The sequence below is a fragment of the Apteryx mantelli genome, chromosome 3 (assembly GCF_036417845.1).
Source record: "Apteryx mantelli isolate bAptMan1 chromosome 3, bAptMan1.hap1, whole genome shotgun sequence".
In the NCBI taxonomy this organism is placed as follows: domain Eukaryota; kingdom Metazoa; phylum Chordata; class Aves; order Apterygiformes; family Apterygidae; genus Apteryx; species Apteryx mantelli.
In genome coordinates this window covers 57210418-57227974 of record NC_089980.1, presented here as the reverse complement: position 1 = coordinate 57227974, position 17557 = coordinate 57210418, and the positions used below count along the sequence as shown (strand labels likewise).

Below are 17557 nucleotides of genomic sequence, written 5' to 3'. Positions count from 1 at the left end.
CACAGAGGTGACAAAAAGCTCTGTGCATGTCTCCCCTCACATAATCATATTGCCACAATTAAGATAGGGCAAGGTTAGCATGAGAACAGCTCACAGAGATAAAGATAGCTGGGCAGTACTGGGCAAGGCACAGGTGATGCTGGTGATGGGCAAAGAGAAGCACTTTGAAGAGTTTACAGCCAGCAAGCACTCACAGTTATCTCTGTAAAAATACAAGACTGGAAGTCCCACAAAAGTCACTGAAATCAGCCTCCTGCTAAAGCAGGCAATTATTTCATACTGTTCTTTATATCAATTAAATTCAGTCCCTAATTTCTGGAGTGCCTACAAACCGACAATACGCTCTCACCTAAAAGCATCTGCAAGTAACGCTAGCACATCTTGTTGTTCAAGAGTCTCTCATATGCTAGCAGGTGATAACCTGGCATCAATTACACATATTTTTTCCATTATCTGGATAGGAAGAGGAAACCATTGTCCTTTAGCTTGACAGAACACCTAAAGGTAACTCCTCAGAAGCTATAGCACACAGCAAATACATCCTGTATTTCCTAAATGAGCTTCCCAGAGATTGCAGAATAATCTTTAAGGTCTTGAACCTTAACATCATCTGAAATGTGAGTATGAAATCAGTGGCTGAACACAGTCTTTTTGAAGCACAGTGGACTTTTCTTGCCCACAGTCAAAACATCTTTGCATAGGAAATAGAAGACTATTAAAAACAAATCACCAAGCTCATTGCTTCAACTTTCTCTTCATTAACACCAACATACAACAGCATAGACATCTACAAGAAAAATTTTATAGACTTCCAGATCAAAATGCCGCACTCTCTATTCTCAGGGAGGAGGAACCAAGTATGACTGATGTTAATCATGTTCCTTAATGTATTAATAAATGCGTTCATTAATAGGCTGTAGAATAATGGCTGCTGTGTTGTGGCATACAAGACTTCAGTTGTCACAGTCATCATGCGACATGAGTATCTGGCCAATATGCTTGTTTAAATAAATTTTACCTTTTAAATCATAAAATATGTTTCTGTTTGATGTTGAGTAAGTAAGGCCATTCAAATTATTCCTCTCCTTCAATTCACAATCAAGCCCATTCCTACTGTCCTTAACCTGTCCAAGCAGCTGCATTTAGACATGGCAAATAAGCAAAGTTTTGAAGTGTAGATTAAATAAACAGAAAATGGGAAAATGAGGATCATTGTAAAACATCTGATTCCTGCCCTTCCCAGGAGGAATTTGAACAGCTGCCATTTAGGGGGCATGATATTTTAAGTATTTGCTTTAGTTAATAGGCTTGAAGTTGCTTCAGAGCACAACTGTCCTTCATTTAGTCTCAGGCAAAGTAGTACAGAAGAAAACGTTCACAGAATGAAATTTTCATCTGCATTCATGAGTATCACTGGTAAGCAAAGAAAAAAATTGATGTGTTTGAATTTCAAATTCTCCATAAAATTCATATAATTCAATCAAATAGAAAGAGATGAGGAAACAGGGAAGAGAACAAGTGAGTGAAAAAATAAAATGGAAAATGTTAGGCCTGCTCCAAAAAAGAGAAATCTCAGTACATCAAAGCAGCAAAGTAATGCAGAATTATTTGTTCTTGATGAGGTCAGAGTTTGCAGCAGAGAGGACTATCATGACATTAATGAGTTTCAGCAGACTGTTGAACTGTAGCTTCACAAGCACGACTGACCAGCACCAGAAGAAGGCAATGTAAGAAACAGCATACTGAATAAGAAAAGATCCTAACAAAATACACAATTACTAACCATCTAGAAAGGCTGTGAACTTTCAGCATGTTTTCTTTTTAAGCAAGAGGTAATACTTTCTGTTTTTAGAGGGGGAGACCCATCCTTGCTCTCCGATGATTTTTGCTACGCTAAGTATAAAATGAATGGAAGACAAAGAGCCTTGGAGGGGGGAAGCTTTTTTTAACGAATAAGCAGCAAAATCCTTTGTTACCTAGTCTTTGGCAATGCTGCACTCTAAATCCATCTTAAGAGATAAGTTAGTTCAGTAACTTGGAAAAGCCAGGATGAAATCTCAGTTGATATGGACAGAGAGTTCCTACAGGCTGTGTGACTGTGCGCTTTGCTTTTTCTAAAGTTTTAAAAGACATTGGCAACTGGCTCCAAATCTGACCTCTTTTTTTTTTTTTTCTAAAAAGTTCTAGTCTCAATGCTGAGATTAGATTTAAAAAGAATAGAGCTTTCCCTTACTTCTCCTCATAAACCAATACTGTCATGTACCACTGTTCCCCATCTAGCACTTAAAAATAAAAAAAAATAGAGAAATCAGTATCTGTGACCCAACATTCCTGAACTGGAAGAACTGCCAAACAGAAAAAGCTAAATTTCTTGTGTTCTTCTCTACTTTTTACTGTTTTACATAGAAGTTAAACATTCATAAAAAAATGTTCTGGGCACAATATACACCAAATAAATATTGGTGTAATAATAACGCTCCAGTAGAGCTTAAAGGGGAAAAATAAAAGTGCTGGTGTGTCTCCTTCCCCCAGACAACTGCTGGCCGTGAAAGCCTCTCCCTTGCCCTGCACATTCAGAGAGACAATTTTGGTTTCCACACTTTGCAGACCTTAGCTATGCTTTCTACATCCAGAAACAAAAAGAACAGCAATGGTTCTCCCCTTTCCTCCAGTCCCAGTTAATCCAGGCTAATCCGTTTTCATGAAGTAATACCATCAAATTTCTGGTGAGGTTATTTCAGTGTTTACTATGAATTTCTAAGATACTATATGCTGGCAGGAAACTACAGATATTTTCAAATATATTGCAAGTGATTACGAAGACAATAAGGGCATTTAATGAGAATCTGCACTGCGCTCATCCAGTCTGAGATATCTAGAAAAATAATCTGCTGTGTTTTAAGGGTGAGATTAGGTTTTCTGTGAATCAAGTGCATTTTTACATTCCTACTGTTCAACATTTTTTCTCCTCAGTAACACACAGAGAGAACATACACAAAAATAAGTTTGCTAAAGGAATAAATGGGGAAACAAAACAAAGAAGGTGAGAATAAAAATTTAGAAGTGGAAATGAGAGAAGTGGAATAAAAGGGGTGGGAGAAACCAAAATAAAGACAAGGAGGAGAATCAAAAAGTCCTCTCTCTAGGAATGCTAACTTCAAGACAGAACAATAAAAAAGGCGGAACAGCAAACGAGAAAGTACATGCATGTTTAAAGCACAGAAAAAAAGAGTAAGAAAGGATATTTAATGTTTTATTCTCTGTTAATTGGATTCACTATCATTAAGTTTTCAAAACTATTCAAAAAAGAGGACATATCTCCCAAATAAGGTTGGGCCAATACAGCAACAGTTAACTATAATTTATTAACTAGCACGCTTATTAGTTTGCATTTCATTATTCACAACTCCTTTTATTCAAGAATATTTTGAGTGAGTGAACTTTCCCTCACTACAATATTATTAATACAAGAGATTAGTGGGATAATAAAGAAGCTTGAATATAGTTTCTGAATAGTGAATGGAAGCAACTTCACAAATATGTGCTGGTTTTCCCAAATTTTCTCTCCCCTAAAGAAATCTATTCAAAATACTGTTTTTGTTCATAAATTCCCATGTTCTGTGACCAATAATGTAGCTGAAGTGATAATCCTTCAGTTCATGATATCATAATCTTTCCACAGCAAATAAGTGCAATGAGCTAACTTTTTGTTTTCAGGCTGGAAAAGAATATCAGGAAAACATGGGCCTTTAAGAAAAAATAATCCTGTTTTCATGACAGTGTCTCTCAAGTAAACTGAAGAATAAGGCAACAGAAATAAAGAGAATGCATCATTCAGAATGAAGAGAACTGATTCTCCAAAGAAAAGCATTCAATCATCCCCATGTGAGTTTGGTGACACTGCAGTGCTTTTTAAATGCTACTGAAGCCATACTAGGTTTTTGTTGTTGTTGCTGTCTGGAGGTTTTTGGGGAACCCATCAGTAGCATAACACTACACAATATGTTCAAAACAGGCTGTTTTACTATAAAGAACAGGAAAATATGTTTGGGGCAGAATGCCTTCAGATGCCTTCGCACGCTTCACAGAAGTGTGCGAATTCCTTTTGATTTTGCAAATCTATCTGATCAGTTATTTACCATACCCACTTTCAGTAGCATTGACTGCTAACCACGTTCCAGATTTTCAATATTTAAGATAGACACAAAGGACCTAGTCCTGCAGCCCTTTATTACAAGGGCAGGCAGTGATTTTGCTGACATTCATGGGCTCTTTTTCAGGTAGATAAGGATCACTCATAGGCAACAGCTTGAAGACATGGGCAAACAATTGCTGCGGGAAATGCAACACTTCTTCTATGCAATCAATACTAATTAAAAAAAAAAGTAAAATACAGACAGGAACAGTGGAGAAACTATAACCAGACAGGAAAGAGCTATCCAGGTACAAGTGCACTCAGCCTTTTTAATGTGCTCTGAGCTTCAAGACCATCAGCAGTATGAAACACGGTTACGTTAGCAAGTCCCCTCAGTGTGCCATGTTTTTGAGAGTATTTATACCCATCTCTGCTCCCCAAAAATATTTCTGAAACTCAGTATATTATAAAGGACACCTGGGACACATGGTATGTACACTGACAGATGAATAATGGGTGAAGAGAATGACTGCTTTAAGACTGTCTTGCAGTTTTATTTTCAAGTAAACTGGAATGTAATGTGGTGGCAATTAATCCTGACTGGTCCTGTTATAATATGGGACCCTCAGAACATTGGTGGTCTTGTCTGAAGGGATGGAGCTTAGTGAAGATGAGACCTTCAGATGTATTAAAAACTATCTGAGAGTACCAGAGACTTCCTTTACACAATGCATGTTCCCTTTCCCACATTTCTTCCGGGCTTCATCAGAGTAAGCAAGCACATGTATCCTTAGAAATAATTCTGCCTTAAGCATACAGAATCCAGGGCTTTCTGTCCCATACTTGCAAAAGGTGAACTTGAAATGAAAATATGTGCCTTGTCTAACAGCTTGGAAGCAAGCAAGTTTCCCAGATAGTGTGAAACACCTATGGTACTGTGGCATGATAAATCTCCCATTAACAGCCATTCCTCCCACTGCTAGGCAGAGAGTATGAAAGGTAAAGTACCTCCAAGGATGGGGAAGCAAATATATGATCTGAAGAGAAAAGCATAAGAAACATTCACACTCTTCCCTCACCTCCCATCCGTTTGCAACATGCGTAAGTTTGGATGCAATGGGTAGGAGATAGAAGGAATCTCACTTTCCACACACACCAGTGCCATGAAGCTCTTGTTGCTTTAACACAGCAAGTTAACCCTAAGCTGCAGGGAGCAGCTAGATGGGAGAAGCCTAACATGGTCTATGAGCAGCAGGACTTCTTTGGCTACACCTGACCCACAGCCAGTTTCATTGCTTCCATATGGCGGTCACGGCTCTGGGGTAGGCAGCACTCCCCTTATACCACATGGTATTTTGTTATCTCAGTAAATGCCAAGTTACTGTTTCTTGTGACTGGCATAGATTCACTGAAGAAGAGCCTGGGCCAGCCATGAAAGCAAATAACTTGGCTAATGTACAGAGAGATCTATGAATCCTGGTCTCATGAAGCCATTAAGGCAAATCTGGCTACTTTCATTTATTCAAGTTGGACAGTGATGCTAGCCTAGTTAGTTTGCTGGCTGTATCATTCTTTTCCTGCATCAGCAGAAAGCTACCATAAATGCCCCTTTCCAAGCATACAAGTAGCTGCACTCTCTTCTCCCTGAAATGATTTCAATGAATTATTTCATTTGTATTTCAGTAAGTAAATTTTCATAAGGGAAAAGAGAGTTACACTCAAGAGCTAAAGTCTCTAATGACTTCTTAATGCCTCCTTTAACTTCCACAACACTGCTTTTTTCCTCTGATGATTTCTATGATATATGAAACAACTAAGCACCAGCAATCTGAGGCTGCAACCAGGTTATAGTCACATTTGTTCTGAACTAGTCAAGTGACATTTGACTGAATGCCTAAAAAAAAAAAAAAATCACTTACAGATATATGAAATCAGGTGAAACAAGCTTGGGGCTAAGCTTCCGCTTTTTCAGTAAATGCAAGTGCAAGCAGGTTGTCCTAAACACACAAAATTCCCTTCATGCTTCATTGAACAATGAGCTATACAATGAGCACACCTTACATCAGAATAAGACTCTACTACATTTCCTATACTGTGCATCCATGAGGCGACAAAAGCCACCATTAAAATAAAAACAAACGTTGCTTAATAGAAAATACACCAAGACAAACTGCAGATGGGAATCAATTAAAGAAGAAAAGTTTTGCATACATTTGCAAAGTTACAAGGTGCTGTATCGTTCAAAGATCAAAAATGGCAAAGCACAATCATTGCAATATTACATCTTACTAGCAGGCATATTTATTTCCCTGTTTTTGCAGAATAGCACAGAAAATAGCTCAATAAAACAGCCTGGTGTAATTGTCACCAGTTATTCTTAAAAAATATGATTGCTCCAAAATAATTTCATGATTCCTATCTGGGAATTAGAAAAAGCAACTAAAAAGCCCTGTTTTATTGATGAATGGAAGTCACAGCATAATCTTTTGAGGCCTGGAGTACAGTACAATCACACTAAATTCCCTCAGCTCAAGAAATGTCATCTTTACATCAGCTGGTATAAAAAAATTTGTTTCTAGCCTGAGGCAGTTGTGATAAGGGATTTAGAACCCATCACCATGTGGGCTAGGAGATACGAAAGAATGCATCATCACATATAAACTGTCTGCTGCTCATAATACATTGGAGCTAATGTTCTCACAGCTGTATATGACTTGGACCAGCTGGGAAGAAAAAAAGGACTAAATGAGTCACTAGAAGTATCTAGCATTCTGCCTAACCTGCATTTAACACTACTGCAGCAGAACTGTTGGTAAGCAAAATAAGATCAAATCATTTTAAAGCAAGGGATGAGACTGCATGCTCTCTTGGATGCACAGTAGAAGTCACAGTCTTAGGGAAAGGTGGGCAAAGACGGCATTTCAGTCCAATCTGTGCGCTACTGAGATACTACCACCAGCTGAAACGGCCCTCAATGCAACTCAAGCAGGACATGAGTTACACAAAAATTACTGCAGGCTGTATGGCACTCCCAAGCATGTCTGCACTGCTGTATATAGGAGGAGGAAAAGCTTTTCAAGGCCCTTACTCAGCAGCTTTAGCACAGCAATTCTCCTCTGGTAGACACTAGGCTTTCTACACAATGATATACTGGACACTAACAGCTCAAGATGAAATTTTACCCTTACAGATAAGAGTCTGTAGACTGTCAGAGCGGGGCTTTGCATTAAAATGCTTGATAATTGCAAATTTATACTCACAGGCTTGGATACCAGACTGCTCTTCAAAGGCAGTGTCAGAGTTCAAACAGGGCTCTGAGCAGGTACAGGGGACTAAAGAGTTCCAGGTGGATGTAGGAACTTCACCTTACTGTAGGAAATCACGACAGCCTTGAGAAAGGTTTAAAAGCCTAATTATTAAACTAGTGAAGAATCCAGTTCCTTCTGGGATTTCTGCTGACGCAGGGTTCAATCTTCCATGACACATCTGCCTCCTACATCCTGAATGTGAGCAAAAGGGTGAGCGATGGTTCCAAGATCTTTGGGTTCTCCTCACATTTTATTTGCTCTCTGCCTCTTTCACCCTCAAGACGTATTTTCTCTTGGGAAATGTTCCTTCATTGCTTATCTATCACATCTATGATTAATTACTCAGGCTACGGTTCAGTCATAACTTTCATGTTAATGTGCAATGTCACCCAAAAAATATTTGGTATACCATAAAACCCAGTTGTTAGATGGCAAATGTCAAACGATTCAAAACACACAAATAAGAAGTCTTCACATGACACTCCCTTGGAACAATTCTGCCACATTTACTCCATCTGCTTAAGAGTGCAAACTTTCACAGATTATCAGTTTTTAATACGTTTCACAAGGGCAATGCATTCCAAATATGTTTCTCCGGATACTTAGCAGATGGAAGCTTGAAATATAGAGCATTGTTATCTCACCCTAAATCTGATGAAGCCGATTTGCATCATTAATGATACTTAGTTTGCTTTGGTATAAAAATCTCTCTTATATGTTGAATAAAATGGCTTATTTCTCTACAGTATTGCAAGAACATTATAGCAGTGTCTCCAAAAGTAAGACTGAACTGAAAGAACTAAATCCTTTTGCTGCATATTTTAGTGATGTAACTGAATTTGCATGGTACTTCATAAGACAACCGTATTTTCTGTGGAACGTTTACTAGCTTCTGCAAGAGCAACATTCCGAATGATAATTTTTAAAATTCTACCTTGGTCCACACATTTCTTTGGGTTCCTCCAGCTATCAAATACAGTTCTCACACAGATCAATCTTTTTATGCATATGCATTCTCACAAACCCTGTGTGATGGAAGGGAAATAGGCTGAAGGTAGGGCAGAGATTTAACGAGATACAGGAGGTATGTAAAAAGTGACAGACATATTTGCTCACTTCTCATGGCTTTCATTGGCAAGATATGTAGGCTAGCAAATAACTCAGACAATGATGATTTTCATACAGAAATACATATTTAAAGTTTCTTACCCATTCAAAAGGCAGATGATCTTATGGATACCTTCAAAATCAGGACAGTATTTATAGACCCTAAGTCTAGACTTAGATTCCCATATTTAAATACCTAAACAAATGTGACTTGATACTCATTCTTCAACTCCATTGATTTAAAAAGGTCTTCACAGGTACTCTGCATCTTGCAAAATCCAGCCACTTTTATTTAGGTGCCTAAGTTTTGCTTTCGGAGACAACATTTAAGCATGAAATTTCAATCTAAATCTTCTCCTTTTATGGCTTTATAGCACTCTTTCCTGTGCTCAGCTTATGACCTTCAACCATTTACAAATAGGCACATGACTTAAGATCACTTATGGCAGAACTTGGTAGTTCTTCAAAGAGTTGGATGGTTAAAGCCTCCTTTAGCAATGGTGATGATAAAGGCCCATAGCAGAGTCTTCACACAGAGTGGAAAGAAGTGAGATCAAGAAACGCATTTTCTGTGGAAGAACAAGGGTCCCACATGGAGATGCTCAGCTGACTTTCAGTGAGATAGACAGCTATAGTAAACTTCTTCTATGAAGTAATGTTTAAAACACTTAAGTGATGAGCTGAAGTTAGCTGTCTAAGATTCCTTACACTTAATACACTCATACAGACAGATATTTTCACTGAACACAGCTCCATAATCCTCTGACCACTTGTGTATATAACTTGTTTACTAACAGAGGGAAACAATTTGCAGTGTTTACAGTGAAAAAGATGCCAGTGGTATTTATAATCTAAAAAAAAAAAACCCAGCTAGTGTTGTATTCTATAAACTATATGAGTGGTTTAAAGTATATTGGTGAATTGAAATGCGACAGCAGGAAGGATAATTATGTTATCTACTTTTTTCTTCTTGATAGATACTGTCCTCAGCAGGTGTCAATCCACTTTATTTATCCATATATTTAACAGGACACTCATCAGTATATTTAATAGGTGGTTAACCCTCCTCTGGGTGAAATTACTGCATAAAATAGATACTGAATAAATTTCCTTTCTTCTCAATGTATATTTTTCATTTTTCTTTCTGTGGGTGAAAGACTGTTAAAAGAGGATAGTTCTTAATCCAAAAGATTAACATCCTGTTAAAGCTACCTAAGAAAAAACACATTTTGTAGACTGCAGTCAAAAGTGCTGTAATTGGTTAATAAAAAGAAGGAGGGGGAGAGACAGACAGACACTGACTCCAGGGGATGAGCTAAGGGATGGCAAGAGGAATTTATTTCAAATTACACTTTATTTAAGAAAATAAACAAAAAAGAGAGAGGGAGAAAATTTAAAAAATAGATAAAATAGATAAGATTTTTATCTTTAATTCTCATTAAACATGCTTTGGTCTGAATTTTCTTCACTAATTTTCCTTTATGATAAAGGTGTTCAAAATCTACATTTCTAACACTTCTACCTTATGTTGAAGCTATACCTTAAATTGAAGGGTTTTTAATCCATGTTGCTTCCATCTGAAACATTTCCTAGCAAAATGGTATGTTTCATCTGGAGAAAAGCTCCAGAATTATATCTGAATTCTTGTTGCACAGACTTGATCATCCTTTGGTTTCAAAGGCATCTATAAAGGTGCATCCATGAGACAGATGCAAATTTTACCTCTCTCTACACACACACCTGAACCTTGTTCTCTAAACTTTTCTTAGAAAGTCTTCCTTTAGCTTATGATACATAAGGAATAAATTGAGCATCTATAAGAAAACCAAATAAAAGATAAAGTCTCTCTCTAATGCACTTCTCAAAGAGGAAAAAAATGGGCTGTTGCTTACTTTTTTTGTAATTATGCAAGCAGTAAAGCAGGTGGAATTAATTATTTAAAGTCCAAAGAACCTTTAAAAAACCAAATATCTATAAGCACTTCATTCACATAAATATAAAAAGATTTTAAAGGTATTGTATCTTAGAGTGTCCTTCCTGGTAAAAATATTAGAGACTTTCTCTTCCCATTGATATTAAAGGAAATTCTTAGCTCCTAATTACTTGGGATAAACTATATTTAGAATTGTGCCATTTGTACATATTGAAAAACTGTTATTGGTACTGGACTAAACCTTCCCCATCTGTGGGAGCTTGGCTAGTACTGTTTTGGTTTTTTTTTTGTTTTTAATTCTTAAGGGCAGGAAGGGAAATTTCAGAAGCTTGGCAATATTGCAACAGTTTGGAGTGCTAGAATATCCAGGTAGACAGTTAGGGACAGAGGAGTTAATGGCAAGCCCAGAAGTGCACATTACATGCAGTAGTACGGCTGCAGCCATGTACACACACAACTTGGATTTCGTGTATTTGTGTCCTCAGAAAATGCAGGGAGAACACTAGCCTCTGAATAGCAAAACTTTGAAGCCTATAGGCCATCTGCAATAGAAAACCCAGTCTAAAAAAGATCAAGGTCTGTATGGCACTAAGGAATGCAACCCTTGCATACAAAAGCAACAAACTGCATTACAACACCTGATTATTCTTAAATCTGCTGAGGAAAATTTGAAATGGTTAACTACTGTCTATAAAGAAATGTCTTAACCGCACTTTCTTCCAAAATACAAAATAGTGCCAAAAAGAGGGTTTAACTTTTAATTCATTCCCAGCAATGATACTCTTCATGGAAGCAGGATGAATAGTAGCATGACGTTCAGCATGGAAATTTCTCTCACAAGTACTAAAACTACATGATGAGTGAAAAGAGCATGCTGCAAGCTCATTAACAACACCCATCAAGATGCATAAAAATGTGTCACACATTAAAATATTGATGCAGAAAAGAAAACTCCAGGTAGACAACCCAAACATTGTATTAAAAGGCATAAATAAATAAAAACAAACCACAACTGCATATCTATCCGATGTATTCTGTGCAGAAGAAAAAAAAGTCTTTAGAGATTCTCCAAGTGTTCAATATTTAAAGAGAAATTTACTTCATTCTGGGAGCCTGATATGTCAATTAAATCCACACAACCTAGAAACACCAATACATGTTGCTATATCTTATATTTTAATTTTTAATAAAGATTATCTTTTTTTTTTAAAAGCAATCCAAAGCAAGCTCTTAAGGCATGTCTTACACTTATGGATTTGAAACTTCTACAGCTAAGCTGAAATCAGACATAGAGTTCAAAAGTTATTAAAGGAGGGGGTAGGAAGGACTCAAATTTAAAAATCCAGAACCCCCTCTTTACAAGCACAATGAAAAATAGCAATAACAACAAGATTGTTAACAATACCTGCTCAGAAATAGAAATGAGAGTGGTGTTAATGTGGGGGTTTATCTCTATCAAAACACAAACTCCGATGACAGCCTATGAAAGCTTTTTCTAACATAAATCTTATTTTCTAACATAATTCTGCATAAATCTTCTGCAAGCCCAAGCCCCTCTATAGAAGGTTCCATTGGAACAACAGTGCAGTGTTTGGTAACGACCCTTGCAGGAGCAGCCCAAACCTTACGGGGCAATCTAGAGCCCACTTCACACAGCAAGAGGAGTAAATATAAATCCTAACATTTGTTCAAGAAAGAAATGTATAAAAATACGTGTATTCTGCTTTAGGATTAAGTTTGTAAAATATCTACATTGTTCCCTTGTTTATTTGGTGTCCAGTCCCCCCAAATGGCATACTTTCAGAACTGCTATATAGAGGGGCATTACTTGTTTAAGATGCCCAGAATTATGGTAAGGGATTCCGTGGCTCTGTTCTGTGTTGCCCTTCGTGTGGGAATGGAGGAGGGTGTTTTTTTTCGTTTTTTTTAAACCAGCTGCAGCATCCCCAGCAGCTCAGGGCTTCTGGATGTTCAACAGTTGACCCCACAGACAACAGCACCGTGGGTACACATAGAGCAGTGCACACCTACCACACACACGCTCCCTTCTCTCTGGCCATCCCAGCAGCTCCCGAGCAGCACCATGCACTGGGGAATCTCCCTCGGCCACTCTTTCCTTCACCTGCACCTACTGGAGGGCTCATTGCAAAGCAGCTGCAATGTGGCCATGAGCAGAGGTCATAACAATAACATCCACGGGATTTCCAACGTTGGGTAGGTTTACATTCTGTAACAATTTTTTTGTTACAGTAATAGCATAATAATAACATAAAGAACAAATCATTTCACTTTGAAATATTTTTGTGATTATTTCAATTCAAGTTCCAGCACATTCTCTAACTCTCTTATGCATGCCAATGCTGCATTAAGAAACATTTTTAAGCCTTCAAAGCCTTCCACAATATGTCATCCTTACCTATGTAGTTTATCCTCCAGCATCTCCATATATTTCACTGCATTTTCTTTTACACTGGTCACTGCAAGATAAAATTCAAAGTTAGGCAATGGTATAACTGTTTAAGTATGTAATTTCTTTAAAATCATCTCATTATTACGCATAGTTTTACAGATATCACTTGAAAATGAGAATTCTATTCTGTTATAGAATAGGCATACAATTCTATTCAAATTATAGTATGGATGTCAACTTTTTCTCTTGAAAGTCAATTGTGCATGTATTACATTAATATATCTAGTAATCAATGTATCAGTAAATTAACCTCTCAGCTGTGCCAGAAAAACGGTGAGACTAACAAAGGTACAGCTTGTAGAAGTTTCCTCCTGACAAAAAAAGCACAGCAAGCTCCTCCCCTTTACCTTCAGGAGAAGTTGCAGGTCTAAGTATTTGTCAGTGCACAAGAGTCCTTTAAAGCTTTAAGAAATTTGTAGCACCAAAGTGATCAAACTACTTCTGACAGTACTGAAACACTGTGGAATTGGAAAAGTTACCACATAAGAATCTTAACAATTTTTTTTTAAACTGTGTTTGTAAGGGTAGATATATGTCTCTACAACTTCTTCGCTCAGAAGAAAATCTAATAAACCACCTACTCAACATAACACAAAATAACAAAGCTGTTCTTTCAGATGATCCTTGGTACTCCATCTTGGGCAAGAATGGAGGGAAAGGTAAATTCCCTTTGGGAAAATGGAGGATTTAAAGAATAATCATTTCACATTGTGACAAAAATATTTTTTTAATTTCCTTTTCTAACAGCTGGTTTCCTACTCTAAGTCCAGGAGTCAGTCAGTCCTTTTTACATTCTTAACTCATTGCACACCAATCCCATATATGATTTACTTGAAGATACATTCTACAGAGAATTGCTGTTGCTGTGGGCAAAGCTCACTGCAGGGATCCGATGCCCTGTAAATCTACCCGTTGATCTCCTCCCACTATATTCTCTACAGTGATTTATCTTCTTTCTGTGGAAGATCAGTCATTAAAGGGGCAAACATTTTAACCACCCCAAAAGATGTACCCACCTGGGAGGAATAGTACTGGTATGTCAAGAGGTTTTAGTGATTGGCATTCACAGTTCTTTGATCCTGAGACAGTAATATACTTATGTAAAGCCTCTGGGTACAACTAACACATATCAAACATTCCATGCGAACCTCACTTTGCCCTTTTATTTTTCCTTCCCCTCCCCCCCCCAAAAAAATATAAAATTTCACACGCTAAAGCCTAACCTGAAATCCTGGCATTGACTGGATCAGCTGTTCTAAAGTTGCATACACACTCACACACACACTTCCCACATACATATATATACACATATATATACATACATATGTGTGTATGTGTCTGTGTGTGTGTGTGTGTATATGCAGGAATTCATTAACTGAAATTGCTTAGGTAATACCATTACCAGTAACCATCAGAGTCAACTTAACATCAACTCTCTGCAGAAGGAGGTGTTCACCTGGTCACACAATATTCACACAGCTTTCTGAAGCAGTTTGCATGCCAATAGTAAACATGAGATACATTTTGCAAAGTTGATAAAGGGTTACTTTCTTTGTTTGTTTGTTTTAAGAAATAGTTGTTAGATCGGCTAAACAAAAAGTATCCACCCTGATATTCTGGAAAACCCTACAGTTTTGTCCATGACATCTTTAATCTAGATTCACTATCAAAACAGGTTCTGCAACACAACAGCTCAACTGGAGCCAGAAGGATCAGGGAAGGTTATATTGTATATAGACAGCTACATTCATTTATACATTCACAGTTCCACCTCACTATTAGAAGAGTGCTGGTGAATGTTACAGGAAAGGTTATACAAGGATTTCTGCAATGGCACTGGAGACTAAATAAGTTTCTTTACCCCCTAGCAGAGTTTTATAACAACTACAAGGCTTAGTAAAAGTTCCTGCCTTTATTACCGCTCTTTTATTCCCTATGCTTCCTGTGAAACTCCAGAGAGCTTGCAAGACTCCAAGTCTTCCTTTAATGACATACTACAGTGTTATATAAACTAAAGCCAGTTTTCCAAAACTCCCTTTCTGTAACTGCCAATGTGTTGACCTGAGGTTCAGCACATACTTTGATAACAGATTGCTTAAAGCTACATGGCTGCAGTACTTTCCATTCTCTTGCCATTGTCGTAATATCCTTGAACATGAGCTGTTACAACTCACAGGCTTATTCTTTCTGATAATAAAGTCAGTAGATATTATTAATTTTTGGAAAGGGATGAGAAGAGGTGGAGAATCTGTTTCACACTCACTTTGTTTCTAACCGATATAGTGACTTCTTATGTTACATGAAAGATAAACCTTGCTTTCAATTTCTCCTGCTGTGCTTGTCACTTTTTAATTGGGTATGATCTGATAGAGTAATTCTCACTTTCACAGTTCAGTCCTGCCCCTGCTTGCAATTTTACAATGCCCTTGAAGCACACAGCTTAATAAATCAGCATTATTCAATGACAAAAAGCAATGGACAAGAATACACCACTAGTCAAAAGTAGGTCGTTTAAAAGCTAACACTCATTTGGAAATCACTTCACATCACTAAACTATACTCTCTCCTGCCAAATGTTTTAACTAAATTAAAAGAAATGCAAACTTTGCTTCTAGAAGAGAAAGCTACCCAGACTAGTTTTGTCTCCTTGCCTTCTTGTGCATGTAATTGAAAGAGCTGTGACCTGGAGATTTTCCTTGAAGGAAAACCCTGCTTAAAAATTCTATGGAGGTTACTTTCTTTGTAACAAATTGCAAGCAGCATTGCAACAAGTACACAGATACTTTCAGCCTTTCAGATAATCTATTTGAAATAGAAGACAAGCAAAAAAATAGCAGATTTTTTGTTCTAATTTAATGAATCTATTCACCATCACTTCAAAGCAAGAACATGTAGACTGAAAGCTGTGAGTGCCTTAAATCTAGCTAAAGAAGTACTAGAAGACAGACAAAAAATAATAATAATAATTCATGAGATTTTTTTCTGCATAAACATGCCAAATGGTTTATTTTTATATTTAAGTGAATGCAATTGATTTTTCCATCAGTTCTCTGAGGATTTACATGCTTAGCTCATATTGGCCTTGAGGGGAGTTATTAAAATAAAAAAGTATAAATACTCATGGAAGATCAGATACCTGGGTGTTTGCTAAGACTAAAAATAGAATTTTCCTGTAAAGTCTAAACTGAAGAAAAGTGATTTAGCATTTCTTTTATTTTATCATATAATCTTTTTCCTCCTTACTGCTCCAAACAAAGTCCAGTCTTACAATCAGTCCTGGTCAGACGGAGCTGAGCATCACCCGTGAACTTATGTGGTAGCCCTTTTAGTTGTTACAGAGCACAAACCTGACATTTTAAAAGCTGCATAAATATTTTCCAATAATTAAACTAGATAGTGTTCTTTTAAAATAATATCTCTGAAAGCCACCCATGGGTGTAATGCCATTCCTTTTACTTACAACTATTATTTGAGCATGAACATGAAGCTATATCACCGTTTTTATTCTCTAGTCTCAGCCCTCACAAACTGAGCTTTCAAAGACCTACAGACCACACAATATACTATGCATTCTATGACCAATATTTTTAGGAACTATGTAAGACTGAGTATCTGACTTGAGACACTTGAACCCAATGTCCACAGGCAGAACAGGCAGAAGCTCTAGATGTGGATGCTTGGCACCTCTGAAGAATAAGTCCTCAAAACAGAGTTAGGTGCCTCAAAAAACTGGCACCCAACATCACAGCCATTTTAAGTGATAGACTACAGGTCTGTAGCACCCTAACAGACAAGTGAATAGTCTGATACTTTGAGTCCCAGGGATACAAAGTCTAAAGTTAAATTTTGCCTTTCATTCTAAAAGCCTTTTTTTTTCTTTTTTTTTTTTCCTGGTAAATGATGATTTCACACAGTAAAGAATGATCCATGGCCTAAAACCAAAGTGTGGAGCAGCTGAAATGGCTTCTAGCAGATCTGGACCCAGCACAAGAGAACTGACACTCATTACCTGCTTACACTACAAGTCTCTAGCCTATATAATTAGTCTCTCCTTTCCACAATCATTACATTCCTTTTCAAGTACTTTATTAGTTAAGTAAAGCAAAACTCCCACTAATTTCAATGAGATTTTTGCCTGACTTAAGGAACTCGGGTGAGATTTGGCCCTTTTTAAGATTGATATAAAAATAATTGCAACTGCATGGACATGGATGGACCTACATGGGTTAACCACAGAGGGCAGAATTGGGAGTGAACAAGGTTGACAGATTTCTGTTTTTTAAATGTGTAAATGATTATTAATACTAAAATAAAAAGAAAGCACATCATTAGTTAAAAGTATCTGATCTTTTCTGTAGTGGAAGATGTGTTGTATTAAATGTGTGAAGTTATGGTCTGAAAAACTGCAGAAAGGCTTCGATATATTTAAAAGTTAACTTGAAAAGACAGTCAAACTTCAGAGATGACATCTCAGCTCCTCAACTACATGCCAACAAGATTTATCAAAGCACAGTAACATTAACTAGATTTTGGATAACAGAATTGTATGGAATTTTGCATCTTCCAGACAGCAAGGGAAAAAACCCAAAGAACAAGCTGTGAGT

General features: G+C 37.2%; 1 protein-coding gene across 1 annotated transcript in view; it reads right to left on the bottom strand.

Annotated features, from left to right (window-relative positions):
* The window catches only part of DISC1 (DISC1 scaffold protein), a 206700-nt gene that overhangs the window by 39667 nt on the left and 149476 nt on the right, over nucleotides 1-17557 (bottom strand). The window contains exon 10 of the mRNA XM_067294574.1: nucleotides 12900-12960. Coding sequence (XP_067150675.1) covers nucleotides 12900-12960 — 61 coding nt within the window. The remainder of the gene's footprint in view (nucleotides 1-12899; nucleotides 12961-17557) is intronic.